Source organism: Eumetopias jubatus, unplaced genomic scaffold (assembly GCF_037043125.1).
Source record: "Eumetopias jubatus isolate StellerSeaLion01/CBP00866 unplaced genomic scaffold, mEumJub1_p1.0 scaffold_4, whole genome shotgun sequence".
NCBI classification, from domain to species: Eukaryota; Metazoa; Chordata; class Mammalia; order Carnivora; family Otariidae; genus Eumetopias; species Eumetopias jubatus.
In genome coordinates, this window is record NW_028274810.1 from 10563544 (window position 1) to 10576817 (window position 13274).

The 13274-nt window shown below is 34.7% G+C and overlaps 1 protein-coding gene and 1 pseudogene across 3 annotated transcripts in view; one reads left to right on the forward strand and one right to left on the reverse strand.

Annotated features, from left to right (window-relative positions):
• SYCP1 (synaptonemal complex protein 1) overlaps nucleotides 1–13274 on the reverse strand; it is a 129066-nt gene that overhangs the window by 101366 nt on the left and 14426 nt on the right. For all 3 annotated transcript variants that reach the window (XM_028102103.2, XM_028102102.2, XM_088022917.1), the window contains exons 8-10: nucleotides 5921–5979; nucleotides 4560–4629; nucleotides 3593–3666 (exon numbers count right to left, since the gene is read on the reverse strand). In XM_028102103.2, coding sequence (XP_027957904.1) covers nucleotides 3593–3666; nucleotides 4560–4629; nucleotides 5921–5979 — 203 coding nt within the window. The remainder of the gene's footprint in view (nucleotides 1–3592; nucleotides 3667–4559; nucleotides 4630–5920; nucleotides 5980–13274) is intronic.
• LOC114208005 (dnaJ homolog subfamily A member 1 pseudogene) lies at nucleotides 219–1401 on the forward strand (annotated as a pseudogene).

Here is a 13274-nt window from a genome sequence, read left to right on the forward strand (position 1 = left end):
TATTCCATAAATATTATGGAGCATTTACACTGTTCCAAAAACCATAATAAGCATTGAGTATACAGTGAGGAGGGAAGTTAACTTAAACTTAGAGCCTAGGGAACTTTCCAGAACACAAGGTGAGAAGCGGAGGAGCGGCAGTTGCCTGAGCTGCGCCCAGCAACGCGCTCCTTCCCGCTCCCCCACCCCGACCTCAACACAGTCACCAGCTGTAGAAAATGGTGAAAGAAACCACTTACTATGATGCTTTGGGAGGTCAAACCCAATGCCACCCAAGAAGAACTGAAAAAGGCTTACAGGAAACTGGCCTTGAAGTACCACTCTGATAAGAATCCAAATGAAGGAGAGAAGTTTAAACAGATTTCTCAAGCTTATGAGGTGCTCTCTGATGCAAAGAAAAGGGAATTATATGACAGATGAGGAGAACACCCAATTAAAGAATGTGGAGCTGGTGGTAGAGTTGGCTCCCCCCCAGACATCTTTGATAAGATTTTTGGAGGAGGAGGAAGGATACAGAGAGAAAGGAGAGGTAAAAATGTTGTACATCAGCTCTCAGTGATCTTAGAAGATTTATATAATGGTGCAACAAGAAAACTAGCTCTGCAAAAGAATGTGATTTGCAACAAATATGAAAGCTGAGGTGGTTAGAAAAGAGTAGAATGTTGTCCCAACTGTGGAGGTACTGAAAAGAAAATAAGAATTCATCACATAGGACCTGGAATGGTTCAGCAAATTCAATCTGTGTGCATGGAGTGCCAGGGCCACGGGGAACAGATCAGTCCTCAAGATAGATGTGAAAGCTGCAATGGAAGGAAGATAGTTCAAGAGAAGATTCTAGAAGTTCATATAGACAAAGGTATGAAAGATGGCCAGAAGAGAACATTCCATGGTGAAGGAGACCAAGAATGACTGGAACCAGGAGATATTATCACTGTTTTAAGTCAGAAGGACCATGCTGCTTTTACTCAGTGAGAAGACCTTTTCATGTGTATGGACATATAGATGGTTGAAGCACTGTGTGGCTTTCAAAAGCCAATATCTATTTTTGACAACTGAACCATCGTCATCACCTCTCATCCAGGTCAGATTGTCAAGCATGGAGATATCAAGTGTGTGCTAAATGAAGGCTTGCCAATTTATCATAGACCATATGAGAAGGGTCACCTAATCATTAAAGCTAAGGTAAACTTTCCTGAGAATGGCTCTCTCTCTCCTGATAAACTCTCTTTGCTGGATAAACTCCTACCTGAGAGGAAGGAAGTAGAAGAGACTGATGAAATGGACCAAGTAGAACTGGTGGACTTTGATCCAAATCAGGAAAGACGGCGCCATCACAATGGGGATTCATATGAGGATGATGAACATCATCACAAGGGTGGTGTTCAGTGTCAGACCTCTTAATGGGGCCAGTGAATAACACTGCTGGCATTTTATATACAGTAATGAATGAGTGAAGGACTATAATCATAGCTCACTAATTGCTATTGTTTTTGTTTTAATATTCAACTACAGTAGTGTTTTAAAAGTCAAATAAAGAATAAACTCAAATATAAAAACTCTGACTTTGCCCTGTGTATGATGACTTCAGTGTGCAAGATAAGTTTAATACTTATAAAAACTACTTTTAAAAAATTTTTCACTAGCATTAGGCCATACATTGTAACAGATTTCAGCTCTATGTATATGAAACAGCTCAAACTGAAATGTTAGGTGTGTATACTGACTTCAGTATATGACTCTTAATTGTTAAGCTATCAAGTTAAAATCTGTATTTAACTGGCAATCAGACAAAGAACTTAATTTGCAGAGAAGTGTTGGTCTGTAGTTAAGTGGGATTCATCGTGCTGCCTCTGCATTTATTCTATTGTCTCAACTGTTACTTAAAGATGGCTTGCACTTATAGAACCGCATTCCCTTCTGCTGTGCCATCTTTTTTTTTTTTAATACGCATATCAGTCCTGGTTACATTTTTTTCCTTCTCTTTGGACCATGAAAAGCTTCAGAGTAGTGACTTCGGGAGCAGGGTAACTTAGAGTGAAGAGACATTTATGTGGAGAAGTTAATTTGCATGAATGAGATAGGAAGGTGTTTTTTAAGGTATGTTACAGGCTTATTTTAAACCATTTAACTTATTCTCTGAAGTAACTGTAATCTAATGTTGTAGTATAGCAAATTATGATGAATAGCTTTAATTTTATGTTTAAAAGTGATGTTCACAAGCTTAAGTCTAGATATCAGAATTAAGCAATTCTTGAAATGTATGAATGTCTCCTTAATATACTGACTACAAAGCATTTAAAAAAAAAAAAAACCTCAGAGCCTAGACCAGGAGACAACAACTATACTTGAATATTATTAGTAATAGGACAAAAATATTATATGAATCAGGAAAAACTCAGCCTTAGGGGATGTAATCAAAAATTAATCCTTCTCAGAGTACTGAATTGAATCTTGATAGACAAGTAGAAATTAATCAGGCAAATACAGAAAAATGAACGTTCTAACTCATACAAGAACACAAAGGATCAAGAGATCATGCTGCATTCAGAGAACTGAAAATATTCAGATGACTAGAATATAGAGCCCATGTGAAGAAAAAGGTAAAAGATAAACTTAAAAAGACAAGCTGAGGACTTGCAGATTCAAGATGGCAGAAAAACCTCACTGCCCTATTTTCATCTGCCCATGCACCCAGAACTCCAACAAGCCTTTTATTTTTAGCACTTCCCTCTACTTTTGTGTTCTTTATAATATGTGCAATTTTAACTTTTAAAAAGGCCTTCTTCTTTCAGAAATCTAGTTTAAAAGTTCAGCTAAAATATAGAAAACTGTTAACTCTTTTAAAAGATCCAAGCATAACATATAAATTTAACCAGAACCTAAAGAAAACTCTAAGTATCTTCTCTGTACTCTCAATTAACTTTTCACCCTTGTTATCTATCATTACAAAGTATCTTGTGGCAAATCAAAGAAGAAAAACTCTGAAAAAAATGGGAAATAGAAGAGGATTCCTTTCTATAAATCCTTTTCCATTTGGGAAGCATACAACTTGAACTGATAAAGTTGACATAGTAATAATCTGAAAATGACATCCTTGTGAATATCAAAAAAAAAAAAAAAAAAACGCAGATTAATTATTTTCAAGTTTTCCACTATATGACATTAATAGGAGCAAAAGAATATTTTAGTTCCCCATCCTCGGTGTCATGAATAGTAAGTGCATTTCAAAACAAACTGCAAAATGTGGATTAAATGGTCAATGATCATCATCTTTACATCTTATAAGGTTTTTATCTGAACAAAAGTTCTTAAAAAATATTTTTGCAACAATGTCCTACTACCCACTAATATAAATATTGTAGAAAATTCATTGATTTTTTTTTTTAAAAAAAGGGCTGGCATTCAGTGCATGCATGTTTGAATCAATGGAAATTAATTCTGCTGGCAAAAGGATAAACATTTGAATATGTAGAATATTAAAATTGTCTTATAGAAATTCATCATGCAGTCAGCAGATAATTTCTTTTGGAATTTTAAGTATTTTATGAATTAGCAAATACAAAAATATACAGAGTTGATTTTTTAAAAATACCTGCTTTTCCTTGTCATTTACTTCCTTCTTGTATTCCTCTTCAAGGTGTTGAATTTTTTCATAATCCTCTTTTACTTTAAAAATAAAGCAGATATACTTCAATATCTTAGCATAATTATATAACAAAATTTAAAGCTTCTGATATTGTATTTCACCTCATTTATCTAGATACTAAACCTCAAAGGTTTCTAACAAGCTTAGCTGCTCTTTTCTTGCTAACTTTCTGTTTAGTAAAACAGTGAATTTAAAAAATATCAAAGTATAACAATAAAATTGTATTATTTTTACAATAGTACATAGGTAAGAGTTTATTCTTTATAACACACTAATCTGAAATAACAGATTTTAAATATATATAAAGTTGACCCTTGAACATTAGAGGTGCTGACCCCTACACAGTTGAAAATTCATATGTAACTTTTGACTCCCCAAAAACTAAACTAATATCCTACTGTTAATCAGAAGCCTTACCTGTAACATAAAATTGTTTAACACATATTTTGAATGCTATATGTATTATAAGCTGTATTCTTACAATAAAGTTAGAAAAAAAAGCATTAAGAAAACCATAAAGAAAATACATTTATAGTACTATGCTGTATTTATTGAAAAAAATCTAAATATAAGTGGACCTGCCAAACTCATGTCATTCACGGGTCAACTTATTACTTTAACATGAAAACTTATCAAAAAATGTAAAAATAAGACTAACTCACACTTCTAAAAAATTAAGTACAAATCATAGTAAGTTTGATTTCAGGGAAAATGTAGCTTTGAAGCCAAAAGGGTATTTTTAACATAGATCAATTCCCTGCCACATTCCACAAGATTTTGAGGGGCTTACAAAACCAAGAATACAAAATTTAAAAGAGTTGGGGCATCAAACTGAAGCTGTGAAAACATTAAAAGAATCTAACAAAAATATAAACATCAGTAAAGTAATATGAAAATTAAATAGGATCCGTACATTTAAAATGCATTTCCAATCTGGAATTCTCAGCTTGCACACGAAGTTCCTCAAAAGCTATTATCATTTTCTGAAACAAAGTTCAACTTTTAAGAATCATACTTACATATTTTAAATAGGTTCTTCCAACTATGAAAATATTAATAAATTTCTCATGATCATTAGATTTAAAACCACTCGACTTTGAATAATGAAATCCCTATAACTTGTGATAATTAAATAATTTACTAAAAACCCATTAAAAGTGCCTATTATATTGGCTTCCCAGATGCTTAAAGGCACAGGAGGCATGTTATATAATACCAAACAACAGCAAAATGATTGTTGGCACTCTAGTCATTTACTTAATAACTCATATCAAAATCTGTAATTTTATTTTTTGCTTATTTAATTTCTGTCTTCCCCCACTAAAGTGTAACCTCTCTGAGATCCTTCCCCAGTAGAGTCTAAATTACACTTCCATCATCTGGCAGCATGAGTTCATTCAGTATTCAACAAAGCTTGATTTGCAAAATTGTATGAATTCATTTATTTGCTCAGTAAATAGTTACTGCTTATCTATTATGTGCCAACCACTGTTTTAGGCACTTGAGATATAAGACAAAGTGTTTACCCTACTAGAACTTATATTCCAGTGTAAGGAAGAATACTTACACATACACACATACATCAAATAAATGTCATGTAGTTTTAAGTGCTCTTCAGAAAAGTTAAATGAGGTGAGGAGATAGAAAATAATTGAATAGAAAGGTATTTTAGATAAAGTAATAAGGGGGATTTAAAAAAAAAAAGGAGAATGAAGCTTATGAATTTGCATAAAATCTTGGACACAAAAAGTGCTAGACAGAACAAAGTCAAAGAACCAAGATCAGAAAGAGCTTAGCAAGCTTCAGAAACATAAAAAAGAACAACTATAGCTGAGAAGCAAAGTGGAAAACAAAGGGGATGGGGTAAGAAAGGTAAGCAGGAACCAGAAACAGATTAATAGTATTGTGTATGTTTTTTCAAATTAATGGGTATGTGTCATAACATGCTAGTCTCGCCAGAGTTAATATTTGATAAATTAAATAGTGTCACTAACATGTAAATTCAAAAGCTACTAAATAACAAAACATTAACACTCCTAGTATAGAACCTTAAGAATCTTATTGGATATAATCATATGTCAACAAATAAATAATAATCCCTTTATCAAGAAGAGCTATCACTCTACTTTGCTTAGATATGCTGCTGTTATACACAACTGATGGACTGTTGAACAGTACATCTGAAACTAATGATGTACTATATGTTGGCTAATTGAATTTAAATTAAAAAGAAATGCCTTTGTTTAAAATATTTAACTTTTTACTAACACTTACCTCAATGTTATTATTTAGATCCACATATACTTGCCTAGTTTCTTCTCGTTCATATTCATCTATTAATATAAAATATTTCAGAATTAAATTTTAAAATGATTATAATGCCAACAAGATAATACTCAAAATGCCTCAGGAAAACATTAGAATATTTAAAATTCTGTGTTAGTGAAGTGTATTAGTATATCCTGAGTCTCTAAAAGTAGCATCAAAAGTATAGAATTGTTGAATTACTGTGCTGTACACCTGAAACTAATGTAACATATGTCAACTATACTTCAACAATAAATTTTTAAAATAAGCTACTTCATAGTAGTTTCATAGTAAGACACACTGAGACATGATTGTACTTCAACCTCAAAAGCTATTTTTTTATAAATTACTATCCATGAATTTATTCAAACTTTGTAAAATATATTTACAGTTTAAGCCTTTACAATGAGTAGAGATTTAACAATTATTCTATCAAGTATTTTTTCCTTTGTATATTTATAATTCATAGGGTACACATGTAAAGCAAAGCCCACTCTTCTGATCTCTTGCTCTACCTCTGAGGAAGCAGAAAGGAAGATAAACCTCAAGACACAAAGAACAAGGTTAAGAATAGGTGTGGCCCAGAGAGAAATCCCCTATAAATCCTCTACAACTTTTTTCTGGTTTTTAACCTGAGCAATGATTCCCTCTAGCTATAATTTATACAATAGATTCCCTCTATTCTATACTAGAATTAAGGTACAAGACAATAATAGACAATGTGGTTGTTCCTACATCATTCCTCCAAATGAGGCCAGCATCACATAATGCACATTAAATTTACTTTTTTTAAAGTAGGCTCGGCACCCCCTGCAGAGTTCAAGAAATCAAGCCCTGAGCTGAAATCAAGAGTTGGATGCTTAACTGACTGAGCCACCCAGGCACCCCAAAGCACATTGAATTTTTTTAATTTTATTGTGTTAATCACCATATATTACATCATTAATTTTTGACGTAGCGTCCCATGATTCACTGTTTGTGTATAACACCCAGTGCTCCATTCAATACATGCCCTCTTAAATATCCATCACCAGGCTAACCCATCCCCCCACCCCCTCCCCTCTAGAACCCACAGTTTGTTTCTCAGAGTTCATAGTCTCTCATGGTTCATCTCCCGCTCCAACTTCCCCCCCTTCATTTTTCCCTTCCTACTATCTTTTTTTTTTTTTAACATATAATGTATTATTTGTTTTAGAGGTACAGGTCTGTGATTCAACAGTCTTACACAATTCACAGTGCTCACCATAGCACATACCCCCCCAGTGTCTATCACCCAGCCACCCCATCCCTCCCACCCACCATTCCAGCAACCCTCAGTTTGTTTCCTGAGATTAAGAATTCCTCTTATCAGTGAGATCATATGATACATGTCTTTCTCTGATTGACTTATTTCCAAAGCATATTAAATTTAAAGAGGGTATCAGTCCCACATTCTCAGTAACAAGCCATAAACAAGAACACAGCAGCTATGATAGACTCAACTGTCAATGAGAAGCCAAATAACCAAAAAGAGGATACACGGACTAACTTCAGAAGAATATAGGTTTTTAAACCTTTCAAAAATAATGGAGAGCCCTCTGAACTTACAGCATATGAAACAGGAACTGAACCATTTTTATCTGAATATTAAAGGGCTGGAAAATTTAAGGAAATAAAGGCAGAGCATATCAGCATTTGAACAGAAAGATAGTTCATACTTCTCCATCTATTCCGTTTCATTCATTACCTAACACACTTTGCAATACATCTTCTCTATTCCTCAGAAATTATTTGTGCCAAAGAATTGCATTCTATTGCCAACATCTCCAATCTTCCCATTACCAATAGCATCAGTATTTTCAAAATACCCTCCAACCATTCTTCTAATATGAATGTCCTGGAAATTGGATAAATAAAACTACAGAAAATAAAATAAATGGGTATAGATGTACTTTACAGTTGTCAGAAGCAAGGTCCTACAGGTAGCACAAAGGAACTCTGGTAGCTGAGTGTTCCAATGTGGTGATGTGAAGTATTGTAAAAATATAAGCCTACATTTTTCGTTTTTCTTGATATTTATCTATCCATTGATCTATCTACCTATCTCCCCACCCTCCACCTCACTCACTACCTTCTCCCTACTACCTTCCCTCCCTCTGCCCCCTCCCTCCTCTCCCAACCCACTTATTTTGTCCCAGTCCAGGCAACTAGAACTTTCAGCATTTGCTGCTGATTTGACAAAAAGCAAAGAAAAAAAAAATCTTTGCGTTTCAAAAGACCAGTGTTGGGGGTTAGGGGAAGGATTCAGAACATAAACTATAGATTCTTTAAATATATGAGTCAGAACGAAGGTTATTAACCTCTACACCAAAGAAATATTTACTAATTTGTGGAAAGAAGCCTTTAAAAGGGGAAGCTAAGGTGCCTGGGTGGTGGTGCAGTTGGTTACGCATCCAACTCTTGGCTTCAGCTCAGGTCACAATCTCAGAGTACTGGACTCGAACCCCAAGTCGGCTTCTGTGCTCAGAGTAAAGTCTGCTTGAGATTCTCTCTCCCTCTGCCCCTCCCGCTCATGCACGTTCTCTCTCTCTCTCAAATAAATAAATCTTTTTTAAAAATAAAAGGGGAAGCTAAGAGAGCTTATTAGATTTTGGCAGATACTTAAGAGGAGGTTCTGGAGCCCTCTACACACAAGACTAAGCCTCAGGGTTGAGGACCACAAAAACCCCAGATAGTTTGGGCAAACCAAGAACAGAATGAGACTGTGCTGTTTTGTTTTGTTTTTCTTCAGTAGGGCTCTGGAAGATGACAAAACCTGAGAAGAAATGGCTGTGAAATGTATCTAGACAGATAGGGCTTAGATAGTTTCAGTTTCCCTTGTCCCAATACTCTGTGGGTTCCAGCATAGTGTGATAAAGAATAAAGAACCAGCAGACCTGAATGGGCCCTGAGAACAGAAATGAGGGATGACTCAGCACAACCTAAGTGCACCAGTTTCTGAATACTAATTGAAACAATGAAAACCTCAATGGATAGAGGACTGAAAAACAAATATCCTTCTCTACCACATGGTATTATATTGGAACCCCAAAATTTAGATACAACCCCAGGAGAAGGGGAAAAATTCTCAAATTTACTAAGATTAAGTTTCTTCTATGTCAGCAGCATCAGGATTTGAGATATTAAAAATTAAGATTTTTTCATATTTTAAAATGTAAAAGTGCATGCTTCAGTTTGTTGACTAAAATTACTCGGAATCATATTTCTACAAAATTTACTAGAGTACCAGAAAACCAGGCAGAAGGGGCAGAGTTACACAAGGTGAAAACTTTAGAAACTGTTCAGTGACCTGACATGCAACTATAAATATGAAAAGAGGATTCAACCACTAAACCAGGGGAGGTAAATTAGGACTAAAGTCAGTTTATCACCTAGTTTGTTTATTTAGTCTGGATAGTTCTTGCCTTTTTCAATGATACATATGGTGAGAAAACCTATATGAGACCTATGAAAAAATATTGGCAAAGGAAACAACATGAGAGATGTTAAAAGGAATAGCCTAGCTCTGAAAATGAATTCTATCTAGAGAATCCATATGAAAATTTCAGGAAACATCCAGTATTCTCAACAGAACCAAGAAAATATTGTCAATGAAAGAGGAAGATACAATGATAAAGAAGGAACAGGCCACAACAGAAATGCAAGAAATGGAATAAACTAAATAGAAAAATAAATGATGAGGAAAGGGACAATGGATTAGCTAATTAGACTACAAGGGAATTACAGGTTAGAGGAAGGACAAGACAGAATTGATACTTCAAAAGTCAAATTGGAAACATAGGAAACAAACAAATAGAAGGGGAGGAACAAATACTAAAACAATTAGAGAAAAGAACTGAGGACAAGCGTTCAAATAGTAAGTATTGCCCAAACAAAAATCAGCGGCCAAAGATACCATAGAGCTTTTCTGGGCTAAAGAAAGACTGGTATACATAGATTGAAATGGCTTTATGGACAAAATTGTGAATTAGAACAATCAAGAACACACACACACACAGAGCTTGGTATATATATATGGGACTGTGATTACCCCCATTTCACAGATGAGGGAAGTGTGACACAGAAAATTGTTATTAGCCAGGATCCCAAAGTTAGTAAGTAGTGGTACATAACTAAAACACAGGTGTGCCTGATTAAATCTAGTACAGATAAATGCAAAGAATGCTATCTGTATCTAAAAATCTAAATGTACAGGCAAAGAATGAAATAAAAAATAAAATTTAGAAAGGTTTTAATTAATAGCCTATAATGCATTGTGACTGCCAAATAAGCTGACCTTGGAGTTCATTCAAGTTCATAAAAGACATCTACAATTAGACAATGAATAGTCCCTTACACAGATTAAGTTACACAGTAGATTACTTCATACAGATCTGGACTCCATAACAAAGATGTTCAACAGATCAACAAAAATAACAAAAGTACTGGAGAATCTTGAGATGTCTAGGCTAATGAAGACAAGATTCAAAAAGGATAAGAAACCAGCTTTAAAGATCTAAAAAGGTAGCACATAAAAAATGGCTTAGACTTTTTCCATATGCTCTAAGGAGAATTACAATAAAAACAGAGAAACTGTGTAGAAATTTCAGCTCAATATAAAAATAAGAGCCGTCCTTAAATGACTATCTTGAGGTTAGTGAGTTTCCATCACTGAATATATTCAAACGTAAAAAAGACTACCACTTGGTTAGACATGCTATAAAGGAAAGTAAATCAATGGACATGTAAGTAGACTACAAAAGCTTTAAAGTCCTTCCCAACAGCAACTAATTTAGGTTACAAAGGCTACAAAAAAACTTTATGCAATACTTCAAATGACAGGCTAAAGAATCAAAATCTTCTATATATTGCGTGCAATAAACAACCATTTAAAGGGTTTTTTTTTTAAACAATCACAAAAAAAATAAATAGCGTTTTTTAAAGGTACATCTAAGAACAGATTTATTATTTTTTAATTCATTTATTGCCTACTATCTTCAAAGACACTATCTAAAATGTTGACTATCCTGAATCAAGATATGATCCTTTGCCCATAAGCTTGCAGTAAGATGTCTAGCATGCAGTAGGCACTCCATAAATATTTGTTGAAGGAATTCATAAATATATGGTAAACGTATACTAAGGGTACTAAGTGAATGAAGAGGAGCATCTAAATCAGACTGCAAAATTAGGGAACACTTCCCGAGTGGTAATATTTATTCTGAATTTTGAAGGACAAATAGGAGGTAATGAGATGAATGAAAGAGAATCAGCCAATAAAAAAAATATATGCAAAAGCTCAGAAGCATAATCTGTTTAGGGAGTAACAAGTAGTTCTCCATGAACCTGTGTATATGAGGCAGGTGGGGGAACATTTGGCAAGGTGGAGAGCAGTGGCAAATACCATGCTATCCATAAAATTATGGAAAGCCATTGAAGGAATTAGACAGTGACATGATTTCATCTGTATTTTAGAAAAGCATCAAGGACTCTGTTTTCTGGTAATGGCTAAGTAATTCATCCTGCTGCAGACAATTAAAAATATGGAGGACTTTTTTTTAATTCTTAAAAGAATCAAAGGTCTAAAAAGATAATGATGAATCATCAGGCCAAGAATAGATTGAGGATTATAATTCAAAAACACTAAACCAATTTCCAGTGCAAGTCAAGACAAAGTAACCCCATTATAGTCTTTCCCTCCCACTGCTTACAACTAAAAACTGAATGAAATACATAAAGCAACTACTTCAGTACTCTGAAAAGAAAGCAAAGGCAGGTAAATTAGGGAAAAAAGTAAAATCTTGAAGAAGTGACTCATGTGAAGGTAAGTTTCCTGTTTAGTGTTTTTCCTATCTCCCCTCCTAGCATCAGCCAAAGTATAAGGCCCCAGCAAAACTGTAACAGGAAACATGAGCAGCAAAAGGAAATCCTGATTTTTTTTCTTTTTTTCCCCCTCTCATAGCCCTGTCCAAAATGGCCCCTCTAGTGGAGCTGCAGCAGGGACAGACAAAACCCCAAGAGAAACTCTATTTCTAGCAAACGGACAGGGGAAATGGGCCCCTGGTAAGGCTGAGCATGAGGTGGCAATCTTAGAGACAGCTCCAAAAGAGGATTACCTAATTATGTGCTTGAATTGGCACAAGTTCCATGGGAAAAAGAGGAGAATATACATGTATGAGACAGATCTGAAACAAATATAGCAAAGGCTTTGAAAACTGAACTCTAACATAAATCACTATTCACATCCCAGACCTAATCTTGAGTGGAGCATACAAGAAACAGAGCAACAGCAGCAGAGCAATGACTTTGAAAACTGAACTGATATTAGAACCCAGCACACAAAAGGCAAGACAGAATTTGTGATCTGAACCTGAGCTGTCTGCTAAAAAAATAAACAAACAAACATTCTCCTGGGGATTTTAAAAGACCCAGAATCTCACAACATAAGAATTTCAAAATCTCCAAGATATAATCCAAAACTGTTCAACATTCAAAGAACTAGGAAAATGTGACATCATTCTAGGTCTCAAGCAAATAATCAAAGATAATGAAGTACACAAACCCCTAGAATCCACAGAACAGACCAGAAATAGACCCCTTTAATAAACTTTATTGAAACCTTAATAAAACAATGTTTACTATGTTCATGGAAATAAAAAGCTGAACTTAAGAATTTCAGCAAGGACCACTAGTGGTGAGCATAGCATTATATATAGACCTATCAAATCACTATGTTATACACCCAAAACTAAAATAACATTGTTAACTATATGTCAATTTTTAAAAATTTCAGCAACAAACCTGAAAGTCTAAAAAGTGACACTACAGGGGCACCTGGGTGGCTCAGTTGGTTAAGTGTCTGCCTTCAGCTTAGGTCATGATCCCAGGGTCCTGGGATTGAGTCCCACACTGGGCGCCCATCTGCCTCTCCCTCTCCCTCTGCTGATCCCCCTACTCGTGCTTGCTCGCTCTCTCTCACTCTCTCAAATAAATTAAATCTTTAAAAAATAAAAAGTGACACTACAGATATTTTAAAAAATAGCCAATATTTCAGAACCAGAAAAATGCAGTAATAAAAGACCTCAGCTGACGAATTCAAAAACAGACTAGAAAAACGAGAGAGAGAGAGAGAGAAACAGACTAGAAATAGTTAAATAGAGAATTCGTGTACTGGAAGACAGATTAAAAGACATTTTCCTGAATGGTGCACACACACACACAAAAAAAAAGATAAAAAATACACACAAGGCAAGAAATATCAAAGGTACAACACAGTGGCCTCATTGACTTGGAAAGATTAAAC